Here is a 26,444-nt window from a genome sequence, read left to right on the forward strand (position 1 = left end):
GGGCCTGGTATGCCCTGGGGGGGAACCCACGCCATTTTTTTTATTTAAAATTTGGCGTGGAGTTCCCCCTCAAGATTCATACCGAACAGTGCGAGTCGGCACCCTGTCGGGTTGCCATGGAAATGGCAAACCGCAGCCAAACGCGACCAGGCTAATCGCACTGTGCAATGCAGCTATTCGCACTGTGCAAATGCAGCTGATCGCAGTGCCTGGAGTCTTGAACTCCACAGGAAAAAAAACTTGCTTTTAACTGCGGCAGAATAGCCGTCCGTGTGAAAGGCGCCTAAATGTATCTAGCTCAGCAATGTTATGTAGGTATGTGTTTTTGTTTGTTTTTTTCTAGTGTTAACCAGTTGCCGACAGCCGCATGACGATGTACGTCGGTAGAATGGCACGGGCAGGCAAAAGGACTTACAGGTACGTCCTTGCCTGCCAGCGGATGGGGGGTCCGATCGGACCCCCCCCCCCCCCGTGCCTGCGGCGGTCGGATTCAGGTCAGGGGCGATCAAAGGTGAGGGGGAGGCCACTCATTCGTGGCTCCCCCCTCGCGATCGCTTCTGGCCAATGACGGGCTTCCTCGGCTTCTGTAATGTAAACAGAAGCGGAGGAAGTGATGTCGCTCTCCTCGAGCCGGTCTTTTCGTTCCGGCGCCGAGGAGAGAAGACATCCACGTAAGTTTGCACCAACACTACACTAACAGTAGAACACGCAGGCATACTTGTCACCCCCCAGTCACCCTCTGATCACCCCCCTGTACCCCCTGTCACACTGACACCAAAAGCAGTTGTTTTTTTTTTTTTCTGATTATTGTATTGGTGTCAGTTTGTGACAGTTATAAGTGTTAGGGCAGTTAGGGTTAGCCCCCTTTAGGTCTGGGGTACCCCCCTTTAGGTCTAGGGTACCCCCCTAACCCCCCCAATAAAGTTTTAACCCCGTGATCACCCCCCCCCCGTCGCCAGTGTCAAGAAGCGATTGTTTTTCTGATCGCTGTATTAGTGACACAGGTGACGCTAGTTAGGGAGGTAAGTATATAGGTTCGCTGTCAGTGTTTTATAGCGACAAGGACCCCTATATACTACCTACTAAAGGTTTTAACCCCCTGATTGCCCCCTAGTTAACCCTTTCACCAGTGATCACCATATAATTGTTACGTGTGACGATGGTTAGTTAGTTTGTTTATTATAGTTTTAGGGCACCCGCCGTTTATTACCTTATAAAGGTGTAACCCCCTGATCGCCCGGCGGTGATATAAGTTACGTTTTTAGGGTCAGATAAGGTCTGTGTCACCCCAGGCAGCGTCAGGTTAGCGCCAGTACCACGCACGCAGCATACACCTCCCTTAGTGCTATAGCATCTGAACGGATTGATATTTGATCAGATCTCTACTCCCCAGCAGTTTAGGGTCCCCCAAAAAAACGCAGTGTTAGCAGGATCAGCCCAGATACCTGCTAGCACCTGCGTTTTGCCCCTCCGCCCAGCCCACCCAAGTGCAGTATCCATCGATAACTGTCACTTACAAAACACTAAGCTCACATAACTGCAGCGTTCGCAGAGTCAGGCCCGATCCCTGCGATCGTTAACAGTTTTTTGTAGCGTTTTGATACAGTCGCTGACAGGAGCTTTTTTGCCTGTAAGTCTCACTAGTGTACCCCTAAATTTAGAGCCCAAAATGGCAAATCGAAGGTACACTAGTGAAGAGGCCTACATGTTTCTGAGCATGACAGATAGTGAAGAGGAAGTCACTCATCTGTCAGATTCAGGTTCAGAATACGATCCTGTAGAGGACAGCGGCTCCATGACAGATAGCTCTGACGACGGAGTTGTGGTCCCTGCTAAGGTCAGGCGTACCAGACCCCAATCTTCTTCTTCTGTCCGCAGGTCCCTCGTATGGAGCAGAGAAGTACTAGCGCCGCTATTCCTTCTGATGAACTGGCAAGCACCAGCGGCCTAGTACACCCTGGTCGTATATCCAGCACTGCAGTATCACGTGGTGAGTCCCATAAGTGCAGTTCAAGCTGGTGAGGTGGCAAGCACTAGTAGTGTCCCGCTGCCACCAAGAAGACGAACACAGGCCCGTCGTGCCCATAGTGCCCTTCCTGCTGCATTCGCCAATCCGAATTGGGTACCCACCACTTCTGCAGCACCTGTACTGCCCCCATTCACTGGCCAACCCGGAATTCAGGTGGAAACAGTTGATTTTATGCCACTGGATTTTTATTCACTGTTTTTCAACGAAGATCTCTATAGGTCTAGTGTGGACCAAAGCAATTGATATGCTGGTCAACACATCGCCGCTAATCCCCAGTCCTCCCTTGCCAGAGATTGGAGACCAATTACGGTCTCCAAATTTAAGCTCTTTCTGGACCTTTCCCTTAACATGGGCATAAATAAAAAGAGTGAGTTGCGGTCATATTGGTCCACTGACCCAATTTACCATATGCCCGTGTTCTCTGCTTCCATGGCCAGGGCACAATATGAGCAGATTTTGCGGTTCATGCACTTCAACGACAATGAACTCTGTCGTCCTCGTGGAGACCCTGAATACGATCGGCTCTACAAAATTAGATAGTCACGTAGAGCCGACAAACTGCCCTGACTACATAGGAAGCGCTGGCAAGATAGTGTGGGGCTTGGTGTCACCCTTATTCGGAAAGGGGTACCATTTATATGTGGACAATTATTACACGAGCGTGCCACTTTTTAGTCCCCTTTTTGATCATCAAATTGGAGCATGTGGCACCGTGCGACCTAATCGCTGGGGCTTTCCCCAGCGGCTTGTAGATTCCCGTCTTAGGCTGGGGGAGAGAGCCTGCTTGCAGTGTAATAATTTGCTCGCTATTAAGTGGAGGGACAATAAGAATGTTTTCGTTCTTACCTCCCTTCATGCAGACACGACGGTCCAAATTACTACGGCGACTGGTGTTTTGGAGAAACTCCTCTGTGTCCACGAATATAACCAAAATATGGGAGGGGTGTACCTCAACGACCAGTTCTTGGCGCCGTACCTAATTGCCCGTAAGGCCAGACGCTGGTACAAAAAAGTGTCTGTATACTTATTTCAATTGGCTTTGCTGAGCGCTCATGTGCTATACAGAGCTTCAGGACGGACTGGATCCTTCCTTAAATTCCAGGAAGAGATCGTCAGAGCCCTTCTGTATCCAGACGGTGCTCCACCTTACCTTCCCCAACCAAATGCAATAAGCCGACTGCATGAGAGGCATTTTCCTTATGTCCTCCAGAGTACCCCTACCCAACGAGCCCCCCAAAGAAAATGTCGTGTCTGCAGAAAGCGCGGATTTAGGTGTGACACCCGGTATTATTGTCCCTCCTGTCCTGGCAATCCTGGTCTTTGCATTGGTGAATGTTTTGAGCGCTACCATACACTAGTTGAGTTTTAGCGTAGGGTACAGCATCGCACAGACTAGGACACACTTTCACAGGGTCTCCCAAGATGCCATCGCATTTTGAGAGACCCAAACCTGGAACCGTTACAGTTTTAAAAGTTACAGTTATTAATAAAAAAATGTAAAAAAAAAAAAAAAAATGCACAAAAAAAATATAAAATAAAAAAACCAAAAATAGTTGTCGTTTTATTGTTCTCTCTCTCTCTTTTTCTCTCTATTGTTCTGCTCTTTTTTACTGTAGTCTATTCTGCAATGTTTTATTGTTATGTTTTATCATGTTTGCTTTTCAGGTATGTAATTTTTTTATAGTTTACTGTGTTTTAACCATTTTTTTGTTTTCAGGTATGCCATTCAGCTGCAGCGCGGATTTATTTATCTTGACAGCAACAGCGTTTGCTACCACGATACATAAAGCCGTGACTTCAGCACTGTCGGAGATGATTTCACCACCACAGTTACATACTTCAGCATATATGCCGAAGCATGGGGGCAGCAGTGGGTGGAGGAGCGATTTACTCCTGCCTTTTTGTGGGAGGATGCCCCCATGCTTCGGCATATATATATTTTAGGTAGGCACAGGTTGCGTTAAATGTTTTATTTTTTACTATGGTTTTTTTTTTTTACTATGTTTTTTTTTTTGTATTTGCTTTGCAGGTATGGTAAGTATTACTGTTATACTGTAATGTTACTTTGTTTTTTGTTAACCATCATTTGCTTCGCAGGTACGCCATTCAGTTGCAGCGCGGATTTATTTATCTTGACAGCAACAGCGTTTGCTCCCACGATACATAAAGCCGTGACTTCAGCGCTGTCGGAGGTGATTTCACCACCACAGTTACATACTTCAGCATATATGCCGAAGCGTGGGGGCAGCAGTGGGTGGAGGAGCGATTTGCTCCTGCCTTTTGCGGGAGGATGCCCCCATGCTTCGGCATATATAAACGGTGCATGTATGCCCATCATTAGAAGTGGGTGGATGAAGGGAGGTATTCTAATGGTGGGCATACCCACCGATCAATATCTTTTTTTCGTTCAGCCCACAGGCTGCATGAAAAAAAAGTTTACAATATATGCCCAACAAGGACCAGCAACGTACTGGTATGTTGCTGGACTTTGAGTGGTTATACCAGAATGATGCCTGCAGGTTTAGGTATCATCTTGGTATCATTCTTTTCAGCCAGCGGTCGGCTTTCATGTAAAAGCAATCCTAGCAGCTAATTAGCCTCTAGACTGCTTTTGCAAGCAGTGGGAGGGAATGCCCCCCTCACCGTCTTCCATGTTTTTCTCTGGCTCTCCTGTCCCAACAGAGAACCTGAGAATGCAGCCGGTGATTCAGCCAGCTGACCATAGAGCTGATCAGAGACCAGAATGGCTCCAAACATCTCTATGGCCTAAGAAACCAGAAGCTACGAGCATTTCATGACTTAGATTTTGCCGGATGTAAACAGTGCCATTGGGAAAGCATTTTATCACACCGATCTTGGTGTGGTCAGATGCTTTGAGGGCAGAGGAGAGATCTAGGGTCTAATAAACCCCAATTTTTTCAAAAAAGAGTACCTGTCACTACCTGTTGCTATCATAGGGGATATTTACATTCCCTGAGATAACAATAAAAATGATTAAAAAATAAATAAAAATGAAAGGAACAATTTAAAAATAAGATAAAAAAGCAAAAAAAAAAAGAAGAAAAAAAAATAAATAAAATGCACCCCTGTCCCCCCCTGCTCTCGCGCAAAGGCGAACGCAAGCGTCAGTCTGGCGTCAAATGTAAACAGCAATTGCACCATGCATGTGAGGTATCACCGCGAAGGTCAGATCGAGGGCAGTAGTTTTAGCAGTAGACCTCCTCTGTAAATCTAAAGTGGTAACCTATAAAGGCTTTTAAAGGCTTTTAAAAATGTATTTAGTTTGTCGCCACTGCACGTTTGTGCGCAATTTTAAAGCATGTCATGTTTGGTATCCATGTACTCGGCCTAAGATCATCTTTTTTATTTCATCAAACATTTGGGCAATATAGTGTGTTTTAGTGCATTAAAATTTAAAAAAGTGTGTTTTTTGCCAAAAAAATGCATTTGAAAAATCGCTGCGCAAATACTGTGTGAAAAAAAAAAAAATGAAACACCCACCACTTTAATCTGTAGGGCATTTGCTTTAAAAAAAATATATATAATGTTTGGGGGTTCAAAGTAATTTTCTTGCAAAAAAAAAAATTTTTTCATGTAAACAAAAATGTCAGAAAGGGCTTTGTCTTCAAGTGGTTAGAAGAGTGGGTGATGTGTGACATAAGCTTCTAAATGTTGTGCATAAAATGCCAGGACAGTTTAAACCCCCCCCCAAATGACCCCATTTTGGAAAGTAGACACCCCAAGCTATTTGCTGAGAGGCATGTCAAGTCCATGGAATATTTTATATTGTGACACAAGTTGCGGGAAAAAGACAATTTTTTTTTTTTTTTTTTTTAACGCAAAGTTGTCACTAAATGATATATTGCTCAAACATGCCATGGGAATATGTGAAATTGCACTACAAAATACATTCTGTTGCTTCTCCTGAGTACGGGGATACCACATGTTTAGGACTTTTTGGGAGCCTAGCCGCGTACGGGACCCCGAAAACCAAGCACCGCCTTCAGGCTTTCTAAGGGCGTAAATTTTTGATTTCACTCTTCACTGCCTATCACAGTTTCGGAGGCCATGGAATGCCCAGATGGCACAACCCCCCCCCCCCCCCCAAATGACCCCATTAAGGAAAATGGATACCCCAAGCTATTTGCTGGGAGGTATAGTGAGTATTTTGCAGACCTCACTTTTTGTTACAAACTTTTGAAAATTGAAAAAAGAAAAAAAAAAATACATTTTTCTTGTCTTTCTTCATTTTCAAAAACAAATGAAACCTGCAAAATACTCAACATGCCTCTCAGCAAATAGCTTGGGGTGTCTACTTTCCAAAATGGGGTCATTTGGGGGGGTTTTGTGCCATCTTGGCATTTTATTATGGCCTTCAAAACTGTGATAGGTAGTGAGGAGTGAAATCAAAAATTTACGCCCTTAGAAATCCCGAAGGCGGTGCTTTGTTTTCGGGGCCCCGTACGCGGCTAGGCTCCCAAAAAGTCCTAAACATGTGGTATCCCCGTACTCAGGAGAAGCAGCTGAATGTATTTTGGGGTGTAATTCCACATATCCCCATGGCATGTTTGAGCAATATATCATTTAGTGACAACTTTGTGCAAAAAAAAATTTGTCACTTTCCCGCAACTTGTGTCAAAATATAAAATATTCCATGGACTCAACATGCCTCTCAGCAAATAGCTTGGGGTGTCTACTTTCCAAAATGGGGTCATTTGGGGGGGTTTTGTGCCATCTTGGCATTTTATGGCCTTCAAAACTGTGATAGGTAGTGAGGAGTGAAATCAAAAATTTACACCCTTAGAAATCCTGAAGGCGGTGCTTGGTTTTCGGGGCCCTGTACGCGGCTAGGCTCCCAAAAAGTCTCACACATGTGGTATCCCCATACTCAGGAGAAGCAGCTAAATGTATTTTGGGGTGCAATTCCACATATGCCCATGGCCTGTGTGAGCAATATATCATTTAGTGACAACTTTGTGCAAAAAAAAAAAATTTGTCACTTTCCTGCAACTTGTGTTAAAAAATAAAATATTCCATGGACTCAACATGCCTCTCAGCAAATAGCTTGGGGTGTCTACTTTCCAAAATAGGGTCATTTGGGGGGGGGGGGGGTTGTGCCATCTGGGCATTTTATGGCCTTCAAAACTGTGATAGGTAGTGAGGAGTGAAATCAAAAATTTACGCCCTTAGAAATCCTGAAGGCAGAGATTGGTTTTCGGGGCCCCGTACGCAGCTAGGCTCCCAAAAAGTCCCACACATGTGGTATCCCCATACTCGGGAGAAGCAGCTGAATGTATTTTGGGGTGCAATTCCACATTTGCCCATGGCCTGTGTGAGCAATATATCATTTAGTGACAACTTTTCGTAAATTTTTTTTTTTTTTTCATTATTCAATCACTTGGGACAAAAAAAATTAATATTCAATGGGCTCAACATGCCTCTCAGCAATTTCCTTGGGGTGTCTACTTTCCAAAATGGGGTCATTTGGGGGGGAGGGGGGGGGGGTTGTAATGCCCTGCCATTTTAGCACCTCAAGAAATGACATAGGCAGTCATAAACTAAAAGCTGTGTAAATTCCAGAAAATGTACCCTAGTTTGTAGATGCTATAACTTTTGCACAAACCAATAAATATACGCTTATTGACATTTTTTTTTTACCAAAGACATGTGGCCGAATACATTTTGGCCTAAATGTATGACTAAAATTGAGTTTATTGGATTTTTTTTTAATAACAAAAAGTAGAAAATATCATTTTTTTTTTTTCAAAATTTTCAGTCTTTTTCCGTTTATAGCGCAAAAAATACAAACGGCAGAGGTGATCAAATACCATCAAAAGAAAGCTCTATTTGTGTGAAGAAAGGGCGCAAATTTTGTTTGGGTATTGCATGACCGCGCAATTGGCAGTTAAAGCGACGCAGTGCCAAATTGTAAAAAGTGCTCTGGTCAGGAAGGGGGTAAATCCTTCCGGGGCTGAAGTGGTTAAATAATTCCTTATTTGTTTTGTTTTGCAGGTAGTGGCACCAACTCCTAAACTTGCATCTCCGCCTGCTGTCTCAGCAGCAAAGTTGAAGGCACAAAGCTTATTTCCTGCTTTACAGTCTATTAAGGCAGAGAGCAGCGAGTCTGACAGTGAAGAAGAGCCTGTAACACAGGTAATTGCCTGGCGTGCTCAACAACTTACTGCATTCAAAACTGCTTATGTATGTTTAACTATCTCAGTGTTTCTCAACCTTTTTTCAGTCGAGGCACCCTTTAAAATTACAGACAATCTCAAGGCACCCCATTCTAAAATGTAAAAAACTATACCAATAGTTTTACATAATGCAGCAATATCCACACATAGGACACTTAACGTTAGAGGTGATTTTATTCTTCCAAAACAAATACACTTTTGCACACTGGTACTAACTAGTATTCCTAAGTTTCTCTTCTCCCTCAATTTCTCTCCATCAGTCTGCTAATGTGACCCCAGTGCTGAGGGAGAAAGGCAGAGGAGGGTCAAACAAGGATACTGTGGAGGCGACAGACATCCTCCTTATCAACTGATGACATCATTGGTTGTTATGATGTCAATGTCTAGAAAGTCGTAATGGTGCATAATGAAAACCAGTGGGTTTGTGTAACAAAAAGGCAGGCTTTAGCCACCTGCTGGCTTGTATACTATTTTTGATCAATGTTTAGGCAATTTCTCAAGGCATCCCTGAAAATATTTCAAGGTACCCTGGTTGAAAAAGGCTGAACTATCTATTTATAAAAACATTATAAATACCTTCTCCATTCCACCCCCTTTCTTATAGGTGATCACATAATCTTTGTTCTCAGCTGCATAAGGAGCTTAGAGAGCTGGGGGAGGAGAAGCAACAACACACTGATCTTTGTGGGGGGGGGGGGGGGGGTTGTTTGTGTGTGCGTGTGTACACGGGGAAGTCCGATCAATGAGAGGAGAACAGGCTTAGTTCCTGGCACAGCTAGAGAACTGATTTGTGGTGTGTTCTCCTGCTTAGTGTGGTCAATTTTTAATAGGAAAGCAGAGGGACTGACAGGACCGGAAACACCTGATTTCACACAAAGGAAGCCATACAAAGAGAACAGGATACATTTTATACAAGCACATGGTATAGATAGTCACATATCAGGACTATGAAATATTCGGTTTACATATTCTTTAAAGAAGAATTCCTGCCTGAGCTCATTTGGCTGGGCTTCTCCTAAGGGTTACAGATGCAGGTTCGTTTTGCACTCCTGTGACCCGTTTTCAGCAGAGAGCGGTCTGAAGTTCTCTCTCTGCTGATGTCGCCAAGATCAGTCCAGGCACTGTGTCATTCCGACTCTGGAAGTCTGGTTCTGCCAGGTGCCTGGACTGATAGGCGTCTCAGCGAGTCGCTGAGACGGCCACTCCCCGCCCTTCCGCAGCTCTGCGCCCTAGTGAACGTGGAGGAGCAGAGCAGCTGATAGGCAGCAGCTCTCCGCTCTGGGAGGTGAGAGAACCGAGCTATCGACGGTGTTCGGTGGCTCGGTTCTCAGTGAAGAGGGGGCGGGGACAGATGCTGCATCCACCTAGGTACATATGATTTATGGGATAAAAAAAAATCACGTTCTTTTCTAATAAATGTGATTGTAACAATCAGCACAAACCCTAAACTAATCTGTGAAACTAAAATAAATAAATTCTATACAAAACGATACAGTGCTGACCAGCCAACCGCTGTGTAAGTGATTCCACAAAACATCTAGTAAATATAATCAGAAATGAATTAAGTGTAGCGCAGCAGTAAAAAAACAATCCACAAAGTCCCATATTGTGTTGTGAAGTATTTGTGAAATGATAGTAAAAAAACAAACAAGTGAAGTCTTCCGTGAATATGTGCTTTTCTACTTCAAAGCACCCTGTCCCTAATCTTCATGCACTGTGATTATCCATCACCAAGCGAAGTGCCTGCTCCCCTCCATACAGATCAAACAAAGCTGATCTCCTCACAACCCGGATTAATGGCTCCACTCCTACTCTTTTTCCTCGGGATTTGAACTCCCATCCTCACAGGTCCCCATGGACTATACCGCCCTTAAAAAGTTGCACTTACAAAAGAATTAAATAAAATGCGTTTTTCATCGGTCGTCCAGCTCACCACCTCAATCGGCGCGACTTCAGTAAACGCCAGAGCTCTTCTCCTCCCCTAGATGTGTGTGGCCACGTGATAGGGCTTCTTCAGCTTCTCCTGTGGGAGAAGCCCTATCATGTGGCGACACGCATCTAGGAGAGAGGAGTAGAGCTCTGTGACGTATGGAGGTGGTGAGCCGGATGACATATGAAAAACATGTTTTCATTTCATTCTTTTGTAAGTGTAACTTTTTAAGCAGAGTATAATAAAGAGTTATTACGGTAATACGTTGTCTGTCCTGTCCTTTTTGCTTCAATTCATATATAATATGTGGGGACCTGTGAGGATGGGGGTTCATATCCTATCAGGGAGGAGTGTAGCCACTTATCTGGGTTGTGAGGAGGTGAGCAGGCACTTCGCTCGATGATGGATAATCACAGTGCATGAAGGTTAGGCTCACACAACACAATTTGATGTGTATGTGATCACATCCTTATGGGACTTTGTGGACTTTTTTACTGTTGCACTACACTAAATTAATTTCTGATTATATTTACATATTCTTTTATAGAGCTGCCAATTAATCAAGTTTTCCATTTAAGAATTGTGAGTTGATTTGCAATGAGCAGACACTTCCTAACTGTCCACCAAAAGTTACATGACCTATCTTAATTGTGCAGTACAGGACACAGGCTCAATATTCATAGACCCTAGGGCATGGGTGCTCGACCTGTGGCCCTCCAGCTGTTACAAAGTCCGATCATGCCTCAGACTTTGGGAGTCATGCTTGTAGCCATCAGCCTTGCAATGCCTCATGGAAAATGTAGTTCCGCAACAGCTGGAGGGCCACAGGTTGAGCATCCATGCCCTAGGGTATATAGGATGATACTTTCAGATGATTGGATACTGGACAGCTTTTGAGAAAACAGCACCTGTATGCCCCCACTTTGTGAGTCCTCACATTTTTGCTGGTGTCCTAAGGTGATGGACCTCTTCTTCCTTATGGAGAAATCATTCTTAGCTTAACTAGTTTATTTTTCCTCGGCTTACTTATTCAACTTTTCACCATATTCTAAAACAACAATTGAAGTGCATCTGAGTCCGTGCCATCTCTGTAAAACCTTGAAAACCATACTCTAATCCTACAGCATGGGGATGGCCTGTAATGTTGCTTCAGACACTGTAGCTTGGGCGCTCACCTTGGCACTTTGTACAAACAACAAGTTAGCTGCAGGGTGGTACACAGGTCCAGGGCTGTAGTTTATTCTTATGGAACCCAGACCCTGAAGACCCCTGACTATACAGGGACCAGTGCCGTGGACAGGTAAGAGAGTAACACACTTTCTTGGACTGTTACTGTAGCCCCACAATCCTGAATAGTATACGTTCATGTTATATCTATCAGGAGGCCAGGAACTGTTTGAAATGTATTCACCCTGTAAACTTTTCAAACTTGGTAACAAAAATGTAAATACTCAGGCCTTCGTCTTAGTCTTGTGTGGAACCAGGTGTTGCATCACAGCGTAAGTCACACACTTTCTTTGCCCTTTTGCCATGGGGACTACAGAACAGTCTGCACCCTGCTGCATACTCCTTTTTGGACATGCTTGCCCGATTTTTGCACAATAACCCTCACTGGTAGCCATGATGGAAACCAGGAGAAAGGAAGCTGTGGTGAAACTCAAACATTTGCTCGGCTGAAGGGCCCCACTCCCAAACTCATAGTGACAATGCTTCTCTTGCATTGGAGCAGAACCCGATTTTAACATCAGTCTCTGTATCCGATTCTAGCTCTCTCGGGCACACAACAAGCGGCATACCTGACTAAGAATTTTCACTGTGCACAGTAGCCTTGGCAATGTCGCACTTGAATCTCCATCATGACATGCTTCTTTGCGTACATGCTAAATCTAAAAAGACATTACTGTTCATGACAAATATGTTCAAATTTGAACATATAATGGTCAATTTATGACAACTGGTCAATCCAGAAAAGATTTTCACCCCTCCAAAGATCATTGCTGTGCCCTATTCAGTGGAGAAAGGGTCCGCAAAAAAGTGGTCTGTTCTAGTGGTAGACCCAGTCTTAAACATCTTTTAAATGTACTTTTTTATAACGTGTTCCTTCCTTCTTTTAAAGGTTCTGCAGAGTAGAAGTGAGAGACACTCTTAAAGGCTCCTTTTACATGGTGGGATTTGAAGATTTGGTCAGGATCAGTGGTGTCCTTCGTGCTGAGAAATATAGGCAGGTGCTTATCCATCCTGCCATACCATCTAGGAGGCGTGTGATTTAAAAAAATGTATTCTGCAGCAGAAGGATGACCCCAAAACATGCAGTCACTGTCATTAAGAACTAGCTTCAGTGTAAAGAACAGGGAGTCCAGGAAGTGGTGGTTTGGCCCCCAAAGAGCCCCAGATCTCAACATTCATTGAGTCTGCCTGGGATTACACAGATCTGTGGTTATTTCTCCAGGATGTTTGGAACAACCTGCCTGCTGAGTTCCTTCAAGAACTGTAGCAGTTTACCTAGAAAAATGTATGCTTTTTTGGAAGCAAAGGGTGGTTACAGCAAATATTGATTTAATTTGGATTTCTCTTCTGTTCATTTACTTTTGATTTTGTTGATAAAAAAATAAACGTTTAACTCTTCTGTTTCTGAAAGCATTCCTAACAGCCAGCGACGTACTTGTACGCCGCTGGGCTTTCGGGGGCTATACCGGGATGATGCCTACAGCAGTCGGCGCTCTTGTAATGGTAATTTGAGTGGCTTAACTAGCTGCTCGATTGCTATTGCAAATAGTGGGAGAGATGTAGTCCCCGCCCCCCCTTCCCTCCTCCTGCTGCCTTCTGCGGCTTGCTCGGGCTCTCCCGTCCCATCGGGAGACCTGGGCGACCAGCCTGCGTGTCCACTGGCTGGTCACACAGCCAAACAAAGCTGGATTTGGCTTTGATCGGCTGTTTGTGATAGCAACCCAGAAGCAATGATCTGAAATCACTTCTGGATTACCCGGATGTCAACAGCGCCATATTTAAAAAATCTAAAGTATTCAAACACGCCAATCTAGATATTTTAAATGCGTGTAAGGGCAGAGGGATTTGGGGTCTTATAGACCCCAGATCTCTTCATTAAGAGTTGCGGTCACAAAGGATGTTTACATTCCTTGTGACAGCAATAAAAGTGATAAAAAAAAATTTAAAGCAAGAGTGTAAAAATAAAAAATTAATAGTTAAAAAAAAAAAAAGTGCCCCTGTCCCCCCGTGCTAGTGCTCAAATGTGAATGCATGCATCGGTCCCGCACACACGCAGACAGCGATCGTCCCACACATGTGAGTTATCGCTGCAAATGTAAGATCATGGGCAGTAACTCTAGCACTAGATCATCTCTATAAATCTAAAGTGATAACCTGTAAAGGCTTTTTAAACTTTGCCCATGGATATTAAAGTTTATGCCGTTTGTCGCCATTGCACAGGCGTGTGCAATTTTAAAGCGTGACATGTTTGGTATCGATTTACCCGGCGTAACATCTTTTAGATTTTACAAATTGGCTTACGAATTGTGTTTTTAAAATTAGAGAGAAAAAATAAATTGCAATGGAAAAAATGCTGCGCAAATACCGTGCCACATAAAAAATTGAATCACGCACCCATTTATTCTCTAGGGCTCAACTGTAAAAATTATATAGACTGTATATAAATTTTATGTGTTTGGGGGTTTTAACTAATTTTCTAGCAAAAAGTACTGATTTTTACATATAAACATGTCAAGAAAAGGCCTGGAGCTGAAGTGGTAATTTTCAGCATTTTTTTGCACAGCACTGTGTATGTCTTTAGCATACATCCTTTACAGAGAGGCTGGTGTTTTTAATTCACATCCACATGCTCCAAAAGTATTCTTGGAAAAAACAAAAACGCGTAATGTCTGCTTTTTTGGCGCCTTCCTGCCCCTCATCCTCTACAGTCCAAGGAGCCCATAGACTATAGTTTCTCTGTATTGATTTCATTTTATACTTGTGATAAAAGTAAAATATACCCTGCTGTTTCTGTAAATTCTAGATGTGTCTATTCTATGCTTAAAGTTTTGAAACAAGCATGCAAATTTGTAAGGGCCCTTTCACATGGAGAGAGTTTTACAAGCGCTTTTGTGTAAAAAACAAAAACAAAAAAAAAACAAAAAATGCATGATAGGCTCAAGAAAAATACTTCCCTTTTTAAAATCCAATGAATGTTTTCACACTGGGGCAGGGCGCTTTTATTGTGGTAAGAAAAATCCTGCTTGCAGCATCTTTGGAGCATGTTTCGGGGTGGGGGGGGGGGAAGCGCGTCAAAAATGGTTCTCTCCATTGAAATTAATGGGAAACATCTCAAAAATGCCCACTGAGCATTTTTGGTGCAGTTTTTGAGTCGCATGTCCTTTAACCACTTCAACTCCAGAAGGAATTGCATCCTTAATGACAGGCCATTTTTTGCAATACGGCACTGCATTACTTTAACTGACCATTGTGCAGGCGTGCGACGCTGTACCCAAATAAAATTTATGTCTTTTTTTTCCCCCACAAATATAGCTTTCTTTTGGTGGTGTTTGATCACCTCTGCGGTTTTTATTTTTTGCGCTATAAACAAAGACTGACAATTTTTAAAAAAACATTTTTTTTCTTTTTACTTTCTGCTATAATACATATCCAAAAATGTCGGGGATCTGCAATTTTTAGCAGGACTGTGACATTGCGGCGGACAAATCTGACCCAAACTGACACTTTTTTAGGACCAGTGACACCAATACAGTGATCAGTGCTAAAAAAAATGCACTGATTACTGTATAAATGACACTGGCAGGGAAGGGGTTAATGGAGCGATCAAAGGGTTAAATGTGTTCCCTCAGTGTGCTTTCTTACTGTGGGGGAAGTGCTGACAGGAACAACAGAGATTGCTGTTCCTAATCACTAGGAACAGCAGATCTCCACATTGTCCCCTGTCAGAACGGGGATCCACACGCATTGGCTCCTCCTCCGTGCAGCACCCACACTATTGCATGGAACGACGTACAGGTACGTTGTTTTGCGCAATAGAGCCGCTCTGCTTTTTGTTTCCATTATAGAATTTTGCAAATCTTCAAAAAATTAGGTCAAACTCTATTCTACTACATTTCTTTGGTGATTATAATCCAAATCAGTGTTTGTTTAATCTGTAAGAAATGGTCCACAAACTGAGAGAGATCAAAAAGAAATTCTTGAGGTCCGAAAATGCCAGGACAGTAGAAATATTCCCCAAATGACCCCCTTTTGGACAGTAGACAGTCCATGCTATTTAGTAAGAGGCATGGCAAGCTTTTTGAAGTTGTAATGTTTGGGAAAATGAAATAAAAAAAAAAAGTGTGCATGGGTTTTTGTTTTTGTTTTTTGTTTTTTTATACACGTTTGCTTATACCAGTGAATTTTACTGATTCATTCAATGTGTATTATTGTGATTTAGCTGTGATTTGATCACAGGTGGACACAGCCGGCGACAGATTGCGCCGCAGTCGGGCATGCACGAGGAGCATTCCAGGACGTCGTCATATGACCCAGAATAACAAAGGTCCCACCCAGCCATTTGACAATCGGCTTGGCGGGAAGTCGTTAAACTTTATATAAATCACACATTCTGCCCCGTCCTGGTAGTTGAGTTATTTAGGCATTTAGGTGTGGTAATTTTGCCCGTTTTACCTAACTACTTTCGTCTCAATATACTGCCGCTGCTTACTAAATTCTGGGATGAAGTTAACCACTTCGGCCCCGGAAGATTTTACCCCCTTCCTGACCAGAGCACTTTTTACAATTTGGCACGCGCTGTTTTAAATGGTAATTGTGCGGTCATGCAATGCTTTACTCAAACTAAATTTGTGTCCTTTTTTTTCCCACAAATAGAGCTTTCTTTTGGTGGTATTTGATCACCTCGGCGGTTTTTATTTTTTGCGATATACATGAAAAAAGACATGTTTTTTTACTTTGTTATAAAAAAAATACAATAAACTCAATTTTAGTCATACATTTAGGCCAAAAAGCATTCAGCCACATGTCTCAGGTAAAAAAATAAATCAATAAGCGTATATTTATTGGTTTTCGCAAAAGGTATAGCGTCTACAAACTAGGGTACATTTTCTGGAGTTTACGCAGCTTTTAGTTTGTGACTGCCGATCATATTTCTTGAGGTGCTAAAATGGCAGGGCAGTACAAAACCTCCAAATTGCCCCATTTTGGAAAGTAGACACCCCAAGGAATTTGCTGAGAGGCTTGTTGAGCACACTGAATAATTTTTTTTTTTTTTTTTTTTTGTCAAGTGATTGAAAAATGATAAAAAAATAAAAATATTTTGCAGATCTCGTGTTTTTGTCACAAAGTTTTGAAAAAAGAAAAAAGAAATTTTTTTTTTTTTTTCTTAATTTTCAAAAACAAGTGAGAGCTGCAAAATACTCGCCATGCCTCTTAGAAAATACCTTGGGGTGTCTACTTTTCAAAATGGGATCCTTTCGGAGGGTTTTGTGCTATCTTGACACAAATCGCCCCTCTACCCCTGCCCCCATGCTTCGGCATATATGCTCTTCTTTTTTTTTTTTTTTTTTTTAAACTGTGGTGGTGAAATCACCTCCTACAGTGTTGGAGTAGCTGATTTACATATCGTGAGAGCAAACGCTGTTGCTGTCAAGATTAATAAATCAGTGCTGCAGCTGAATGGTGTACCTACAAAGAAAATAATGGTTAACAATAAAACACAGTGAAGTATAAAAGAATTACATTCCTACAAAGTAAACATGATAAAACATAGTAACATTAAAACATTGCAGTTATAAAATACAGTGAAACAGAGGAAAACAAGAGAGAACAATAAAACAACAATTTTTGGCTTTTTTATTTTTATAATTTTTTTTTTTTTTTTTTTTACACTTTTATTTGTAACTGTAAAGGTTCCAGGTTCGATTCTCTAAAAATGCGATGGCATCTTTGGAGACCCTGTGAAAGACCCAATGATTGTGCAGTGCTGTACCCTACGCTAATACTCCACAAGTGTGTGGTAGCGTTGGAAACATTCACCAATGCAGAGACCAGGTTGGTTAGGTCAGGAGGGACAATAAAAGCGGGTGTCACACCTGTATCAGCATTTCCTACAGACACAACATCTTTTTTGGGGTGTTCTTTGGCCTGAGGTACCACGGAGGACTTCTGGGAAGTGCCTCTCATGCAGCTGGCTCACTGCATTTGCATTGGGAAGTTGTGCCACCGCACCATCTGGAAACAGAAGGGCTGTGATGATCTCTTCCTGGAATTTAAATTTTATGACCGCAACTCACTTTTTGAACTATGCCCATGAGGAGGGATAGGCAAGGGTCAACTGGTGATTAGCGGCGATGAATTGACCAGCATACAAATTGCTTTGGTCCACAATAGATTTATAGAGATCTTCCGTGAGAAACCAGCGAATAAAAATCAAGTGATGTACAATCAACTGTTTCTATCTGAATTCCGGGTTGGCCAGTGAATAGGGGAAGTACGGGCGCTGCAGAAATGGTGGGCTCCCAATTAGAATTAGCAAATGTAGCGTGAAGGGCACTATGGGCTCAACGGGCCTGTGTTTGTCTTCTTGGTGGCTGCAGGACACTACTTGTGTGTACCAGCTTGAACTGCACTTATAGGACTCGCCACCAATTGTTACTGCAGTGCTGGATGTACGACTAGGATGTACTAGACCGCTGGTGCTTGCCAGTTCAGAAGGATGAGCAGCATTGGTACACTGGCTCAACAGAATGGGGTCGTGTACGTCTGACCTTGGCAGGGACCACTACTCCGTCGTCATAGCTTTCTGTCAGGGTGCTGCTGATGTCTACTGGTTCATATTCTAAGCCTGAATCTGACAGATGAGTGACTTCCTCTTCACTCATCTGTCATGCTCAGAAACGTGTAGGCCTCTTCACTACTGTACCTCCGATTGGACATTGTGGCCTCTAAATTTACAGGTGCAACTAGTGCGACTCACAGGCAAACAAAAGAACCTGGTTGTCAGAGCCTGCTTCAATCGCTACCAAAAAAACTGTTAGAGTTCGCAGGAATCAGGCCTAAACACTACAGTTATGTGTTTTGTAAATGACAGTGATCGATTGATACTGCACTTGTGTGGGCTGGGATGGGCGAGGGGCTAAACGCAGGTGCTAGCAGGTATCTGGGCTGATCCCGCTAACTCTAAACTACTGGGGACGCTAGTATAGAACTGATCAGATCAAAGATATTGATCCGTTCACACCCTATACTAGTAAAGGAGGTGTATCGTGTGTGGGTGTTAGCGCTACTGGCATTAATCTGGGGCTGACGCTAAAACCTGTACTGGGGGGCGATCAGGGGGTTAAAGAGGAAGTAAACCCTGATGGGTTTACTTCCTCTTTGTTTCCCTGCAAAGGTAAAGCATAATGGGCTACTATGCATCGCATAGTAGCCTATTATGGGTCACTTACCTGACACAGGAGCCTGCGATGTCACCGCTGTCCCCTCTTCCACGAAGCATCCATCTTCTTTCCGGGTATCGTGGCTCCGGTGCTGTGATTGGCTGGAGCCACGATGACGTCACTCCCGCGCATGCGTGCCAGTAATGCCACTAACGGCACTCAGTGCGCCTGCGCGCCGCTGTCTACAGCGCATGCACCGTAGACATCGGCGTCTGTCTTTTGGAAATATCTCCTAAACCATGTAGGTTTAGGAGATATTTCTTGCACCTACAGGTAAGCCTTAATCTAGGCTTACCTGTAGGTAAAAGTGGTCTGTAAGGGTTTACAACCACTTTAAACCTTTATTCAGCAATATATGGCGGGTACCCTGACGCTGTAAAAACATGATGGTGACAGTATCTAGCGTCAACCTTGATACTAAATACAGTGTTTAGAAATAAGATCTGTACACTATATTCGTGACACGGCATGAAAGGGTTAACTGGGGGTGATCAAAGGGTTAAACCTTTAATAGGGGGGTTTAGGTGGCTACCTGAGCCTACTACTAACTGCCCTAACGCTGATTAGTATCACCAATGACACCAGTACAGTGATCCGTGAAAAATCTGAAAACTGCACTTGGTGAGACAGTGACAGGGAGTGAAGGGGTTAGCTGGGGGGTGACAAGTGTGTCTACGTCTACTGGAGTTAGTGTAGTGCAACTCTCTGTTAGACATCCTCTCTCTGGAACCGAAAAGAGTTCCACGAGGGGAGATGACATCACTTCCCCTGCCTGTATTTACATTACTCATTACATTAGGCAGGGGAGGCATTTCATTCGCCAGAACCGACTAGCAGGTCCAGGCCAGAAATCATTATCCTGGACCTGTAGACTGATCGGTTCTGTAACGAATCCCATTGCCGCGGGCACTGTGGGAGCACGCGCCCCAGAGCGCCGTTCAGCTTCAGCGATTCACGCGGCAGTCCCATTCTGCAGCCGATAAACGATGGCTGGCGGTCTTAAAGCGGTTAAACACACTTTTTCCATAATTGTCCCATAGTACCACCTCCTCAAGCTTTTTCAGGCTATTAATTTCATTTTTTTAACTACTTTTGGAGGCAAGGTTTACCTAGAATCTGCCTAGAACAATTACAAAAATCAAAGAAAACTGGGCATAGCATTCCCCAACCCATGGGTGTACTATTTGGCTGCTCAACTGCAGCACGTGTGGGAGGGTATGCTTAAACCTGGGCTGGCTGTTGAAACTCGGAATCTCTCAGTGTCCAATATGCTTTACCACACTAGATCGGCTTCACTCGTGGAAGGTTTAGAATCGCAGTTTGCTAAATCCAACCATCTTTTCCCCACATATAGGTTAATGCACAAAATCTGGGGTAAGGTCAAACGGCTGCAAGGGGTAACTGGGTTTACAAAATTTAGTCTTATTTGGAATAATACCACGTACCCGGTACTGATGAAATTTATGCTCGCCTAAGTAGCATGCTTATGGTTTCACACACGAAGCATATCTTTAGAGCTGGTAAATTGCTATCCTTTCCTTCATTGCAGACTACCAGTCTACCACAATCCATGTACCGGTATGTTTACTATTTGCAGCTGTCCCACGCGGTGCAGACACAAAATCTGTCCTCTGACTTTTCTCTTTCCCCAACACTTATTTTTGGTAGTCTGTTCTTGCTATGGTCAGTAGAGTATTCCAAACAGACATCCCTTCTGACCTCGGGCGCTGTCTGCTTGTGAGATTTTGATATTATATTAGAAGCCTTTTCTAGGGAAGGCATTAATCTAGGGCTGACGCTAAAACCTGTACTGGGCCTTATTTCTAATTTGTCATGTATCCCTACTGGATATCTATTTGGAGGCCTACCCCTGTAAGGCCATGGATCTGCGAGAGTCCGATGTGGGAGACTTGTCTGAACAGTGGGAAAATGCACTGGAAGCAGTGCAAGCTAAGTTCTCTTAATACTTCTCAACGTTTATCGCAATTGTACCTTTTTTTGTGAGCTCATTATACTCTGGTGAAATTGTTTAAAATGGGGCTTTTGTCAGAGTATTCCAAACAGACATCCCTTCTGACCTCGGGCGCTGTTGGCTTGTGAGATTTTGATATTATACTAGATGCCTTTTCTAAGGAAGCTGTTTCCTGAGCCTTGTTTCAGGTACATAAAATTTATTTTCCACGAGAAAAGCACTTCCCTCTCTTAAGGAATGGCTAGAACTTATGGGTGTTACTTAAAAAGGTTCTTTACCAGCACTGTGGATGCCCCGCTAAATTTGAAAGGGTTTTTCCTGTTAAAAAAAAAAAAAAAAAGTTTGGGGAGGTTAACTTGATGCACCAGGCTTGGCCCCAGGAGACCTGATTATAGATAGGATATGGAGGTAGAACGCTGTTGGTTACTTGATGCTGGTTATTACTTTCTGACTTTGGATTGTGCAATAATAATGCTCTATTGGCACTGTAATTCCTGTTTTTGGCCACTAGGTGGGGCTGTATTTTTTCTTTGGTGAGCTCTATGCAGTTGGAAGCTGTAATTGCCTATTTTGTTTTTTCAACATTACAACTTTGCATTCTTTTGTGAGTGTTTATGGAATGTGTATGCTTGAATGTGTTCAAATTAGAGGTGCACTGAATGGAAATTTTGGTGCCTAAAACGAAAATTTGCTCATAAAAAAATATTTATTTTTATACACAATTGTATTGGACTTTTTAATTAAAATCATCAATTTAAATGAATATGAATTTATTGTCGGCCTTTATTAGCACCTTTTTAGCGCAAGAAAAGCTCAAGAAAAATGTATCCCTTTAAATTCTATGCATGTCTTCACAGTGGTCCTTTGCGAATTTGGGCGAATTCGCAGTGTGTTTTCAGTGCCGTTATCGGTACCTTTTCTCTTATCGGCATTCTCCTGATTAACACCATTTTTTGCAAAAATATTTTGGCAGTATGCTTCTCTAGTTTGAATCAAACTTTCTTCTGATTTAAAAAAAAATATATTTACCTTGGTAATCTGAATATTCCAAAATATAAATCGAATAAGTACAGAGCACCTAGCCTTGACTCCAGGCTTGACGATAAAAGAGCAGCCTCGTGTCATAATATACTGGGACACAAGTATTTGGACAAAAATTCTTCTGTTATGCTTCTGTCGATGCTTTAGCTTTAAAAATGGCTGTGAAAATGTCATTGTTATCTTTTCAGTACTTGCGCAAGTACACCATGGGCAATTTAAGAGAGAGTGTCAACCTAGCATTAATATTTTTTGATAAATTAACCGGAGCAACATTCATAGAGGAGGGCGTTTATAGCTTTCCATTGAGCACTGCACATTACAGCCTGCATTTTAAATGTTGTAATATAATGCGGGCCTGGGTGTAGAGCCTGCAGTGTCCCATAGAGTTATCTCTGCTTAATACTGTAGAGAGAACTATGGAAGTGGCGTAGAGACCTGTTTTTTTTACTTTGACATACCATGTCACTGGGCTCTCCTGGCTTGTTTTTTTTTTTATGTGGCTGCAGTGAGGCTATATAGACCACTGCTCTATAACTGGGTCCCCTAGTGTCTTTTGCTGTGTATATAACATAGAGCTGCAAGGCAAGAGGGCTAAGCCTTTGAAAATTGCTTGCTTTCTACCAAGAGTAAAAGAAGCTACTGATTTTTATTCCAGGACAAAATGCCTGCAAAGGCTGTAAAAGCATCACCAACCAAACCTACAAAGGGACTAGGCAAAGCAACTACACCTGCCCAAGCCAATGCTTCAGCAGTAAAAGTCCAGCTTCATTCAAAGATATTGGTGTCGGAGACAGAGAGCGACTCCTCAGACAGTGAAGTGCAGGTAATACATTGTACTGTAAATGACTGGCATTGAACAGTATAATTTAAACTAAGCAGCTCCATCCTTTTTACATTATCTACCTGTAACTTATTTTGCTGTGCATGCTCATCTGTTTCTAAAGGTTCCAATTTATCATTCTTTGTTTCTTTGTGTACTGTGTCTAATCTCTTATTTGGATAACAGAAATATTTAGCATATACACAAATGCACACATACTTGAATACATATTTTAAAACCGAACTTAGGCAGTTAAAGTGGAGTCATCCATTAAAATAAAAGCACTGTATTTTTAAATAACTGGAATTGTCTTGATCTTTGTCTCCTGTCATCTCCTGTGTAGTAGTACTGAGATTAGGCATCACCAGGAGTCAATCAGGCTATTATAATTGCACATATACGGACACTAAATTTGGCTGGCAACAGGAGAGAATGAAGATGACTTTGTCAGTGTACTACTGCTCCTTCATTAACCAATTAGCATGCCAGGCGTGTGTTTGACCATCTGTGCTTCTGCTGCAGTGGAAGTCTCTCTTCTAGCTGTACTGTCTAGCTCGGGGTTGCACAGTTTTCAAGATTGGCTGCAGAGGAGTTCAATCAATATTTGCAAGATAAATGTGTGCTATATTTTTATTTGAATATACCAAAAAAAATGGGATGCTGTGTAAAATCTACATAAAAACCGAATGCAATGATTTACAAATCTCCAAAACCCTAATTTTATTCGCAATAGAAAATTGAAAACATTTCAAATGTTTAAACTAAGAAAATTTACCATTTTAAGAAGAAAAAAAATAAAGTAATTTTGAAATCTATGGCAGCAGCATGTTTCAAGTTGAGACAGGACAACAAAAAGCAATGTAAGTGGTAGTAACAAGGGGGCGCTGCAAGAACGTTTTGCAACCAATTCGGTTAATTGGCAACAGGTTAGTACCATGATTGGGTAGAAAAAGCATCTTAAAGAGTTGGTGTCTCAGAAGTAAAGATGGGCAGAGGTTCGCCAATATGAGAAAAGCCACTTATAAAAATTGTCGAACAATTTCTGAAAAATGTTCCTCAATGTAAATTTGCATAAACTTTAAATGCATCATCATCTACAGTACGTAATATCAAAAGATTTTGAGAATTTTGAGAAATGTCTGTGTTCAAGGGGGGCAAAGCGAAAACAGAAGGCCGAGGGCATTGTATTAATACGGACAGGGTTCTGTGATGGACATCACTGCATGAACTCGGGAGTACTTCCAGAAATCCCTATCTGTGAACACCGCTTGCTGCACCATCCAAAAATGCAAGCTAAAGCTCTATCGTGCTAAGAAGAAGCCATATCTGAACATGATCCAGAAACACTGCCTTATTCTCTGTACCAAAGCTCATTTAAAATGGTTTGTTGGAAAGGCGACCCAGAACTTTTGAGCAGTTAGAATTCTATATTTGGCAAGAATGTTACAACATTCCTCTGCCAAAATTCCAGCGACTGGTAGTCTCCACTCCCAGACTTGTTAAAAGCAAAGGGAATGCTACACCATGGTCCTGTCATGTTTATCATGGTGTAGATGTGTTGCCATCAATTTCAAAATTACTTTATTTTTTTATTAAAATGGTACATTCTCTCAGTTTAAACATTTGATATGTTTTCTATTGTGAATAAAATATGAGTTTTTGAGATTTTTTTAAATCATTGCATTCTGTTTTCATGTAGATTTTAGTGTTTCAAAGTTTTGGGAATTGGGGTTGTTTTGAGCTTCATGCCAGGAAATTGATTAGGACTATTAGTTCCTAAGACTTAGTGCCTTATTAATTTACCTTAGACTTGCAGTGATCTTGCTTGCACTGGCTGCTGGAATTGGAAAAGGGATAGTAAATCAGGCATTATTGAAACATCAAATTTGGCCTCACTGTTCATAGTGCTTTTAAGCTTTTTTTTTTTTTCTCGCAATATAAATGGTCTTTCTGTCATTTCAGCAGAAAACTCCCTCTGCAATCACTTCAAAAATAGCCACGGCTTCTCCATTGACACCATTGGTTGCTGCCAAAGTTGGAATGCCAATTAAAACTAAGCTGCCATCAGAAGAGACTTCTGAGGAAGAATCATCAGACAGTGACGAGGAGCCAACTAGTAAGGTGTGTTAACCACTTGAGCCCCGGACCATTATGCTGCCTAAGGACCAGAGGTCTTTTTCCAATTTGGCACTGCGTCGCTTTAACTGCTAATTGCGCGGTTATGCAATGCTGTACCCAAACGAAATTTGCGTCCTTTTCTTCCCACAAATAGAGCTTTCTTTTGATGGTATTTGATCACTTCTGCAGTTTTTATTTTTTGCGCTATAAACGGAAAAAGACCGAAAATTTTGAAAAAAAATGATATTTTCTACTTTTTGTTATAAAAAAAATCCAATAAACTCAATTTTAGTCATACATTTAGGCCAAAATGTATTCGGCCACATGTCTTTGGTAAAAAAAATGTCAATAAGCGTATATTTATTGGTTTGCGCAAAAGTTATAGCGTCTACAAACTAGGGTACATTTTCTGGAATTTACACAGCTTTTAGTTTATGACTGCCTATGTCATTTCTTGAGGTGCTAAAATGGCAGGGCAGTACAAAACCCCCCCAAATGACCCCATTTTGGAAAGTAGACACCCCAAGGAAATTGCTGATAGGCATGTTGAACCCATTGAATATTTATTTTTTTTGTCCCAAGTGATTGAATAATGACAAAAAAAAAAAAAAAAAAAAATATTTACAAAAAGTTGTCACTAAATGATATATTGCTCACACAGGCCATGGGCCTATGTGGAATTGCACCCCAAAATATATTCAGCTACTTCTCCTGAGTACGGGGATACCACATGTGTGGGACTTTTTGGGAGCCTAGCCGCGTATGGGACCCCGAAAACCAATCACCGCCTTCAGGATTTCTAAGGGTGTAACTTTTTGATTTCACTCTTCACTGCCTATCACAGTTTCGGAGGCCATGGAATGCCCAGGTGGCACAACCCCCCCCCAAATGACCCCATTTTGGAAAGTAGACACCCCAAGCTATTTGCTGAGAGGCATATTGAGTCCATGGAATATTTTATATTTTGACACAAGTTGCGGGAAAGTGACACTTTTTTTTTTTTTTTTTTTTTTTTTTGCACAAAGTTGTCACTAAATGATATATTGCTCACACAGGCCATGGGCCTATGTGGAATTGCACCCCAAAATACATTTAGCTGCTTCTCCTGAGTATGGGGATACCACATGTGTGGGACTTTTTGGGAGCCTAGCCGCGTACGGGGCCCCGAAAACCAATCACCGCCTTCAGCGTTTTTAAGGGCGTGAATTTTTGATTTTACTCTTCACTGCCTAACACCGTTTCGGAGGCCATGGAATGCCCAGGTGGCACAAACCCCCCCAAATGACCCCATTTTGGAAAGTAGACACCCCAAGCTATTTGCTGAGAGGCATGGTGAGTATTTTGCAGCTCTCATTTGTTTTTGAAAATGAAGAAAGACAAGAAAAAACTTTTTTTTTTTTTCTTTTTTCAAATTTCAAAACTTTGTGACAAAAAGTGAGGTCTGCAAAATACTCACTATACCTCTCAGCAAATAGCTTGGGGTGTCTACTTTCCAAAATGGGGTCATTTGGGGGGGTTTTGTGCCACCTGGGTATTCCATGGCCTCCGAAACTGTGATAGGCAGTGAAGAGTGAAATCAAAAATTCACGCCCCTTAGAAAGCCTGAAGGCGGTGCTTGGTTTTCGGGGTCCCGTACACGGCTAGGCTCCCAAAAAGTCTCACACATATGGTATCCCCGTACTCAGGAGAAGCAGCAGAATGTATTTTGGGGTGTAATTTCACATATTCCCATGGCATGTTTGAGCAATATATCATTTAGTGACAACTTTGTGCAAAAAAAAAAAAAAAAAAAAAAAATTTGTCTCTTTCCCGCAACTTGTGTCGCAATATAAAATATTCCATGGACTCGACATGCCTCTCAGCAAATAGCTTGGGGTGTCTACTTTCCAAAAT

The 26,444-nt window shown here is 42.2% G+C and overlaps 1 protein-coding gene across 1 annotated transcript in view; it reads left to right on the forward strand.

The window, feature by feature from the left end:
* LOC141133983 (uncharacterized) overlaps window positions 1-26,444 on the forward strand; it is a 90,553-nt gene that overhangs the window by 51,926 nt on the left and 12,183 nt on the right. Inside the window, exons 9-11 of the mRNA XM_073623582.1 lie at window positions 8,042-8,182; window positions 22,269-22,436; window positions 24,396-24,554. Coding sequence (XP_073479683.1) covers window positions 8,042-8,182; window positions 22,269-22,436; window positions 24,396-24,554 — 468 coding nt within the window. The remainder of the gene's footprint in view (window positions 1-8,041; window positions 8,183-22,268; window positions 22,437-24,395; window positions 24,555-26,444) is intronic.

Source organism: Aquarana catesbeiana, linkage group LG03, assembly GCF_042186555.1.
Source record: "Aquarana catesbeiana isolate 2022-GZ linkage group LG03, ASM4218655v1, whole genome shotgun sequence".
Taxonomy (NCBI): Eukaryota; Metazoa; Chordata; class Amphibia; order Anura; family Ranidae; genus Aquarana; species Aquarana catesbeiana.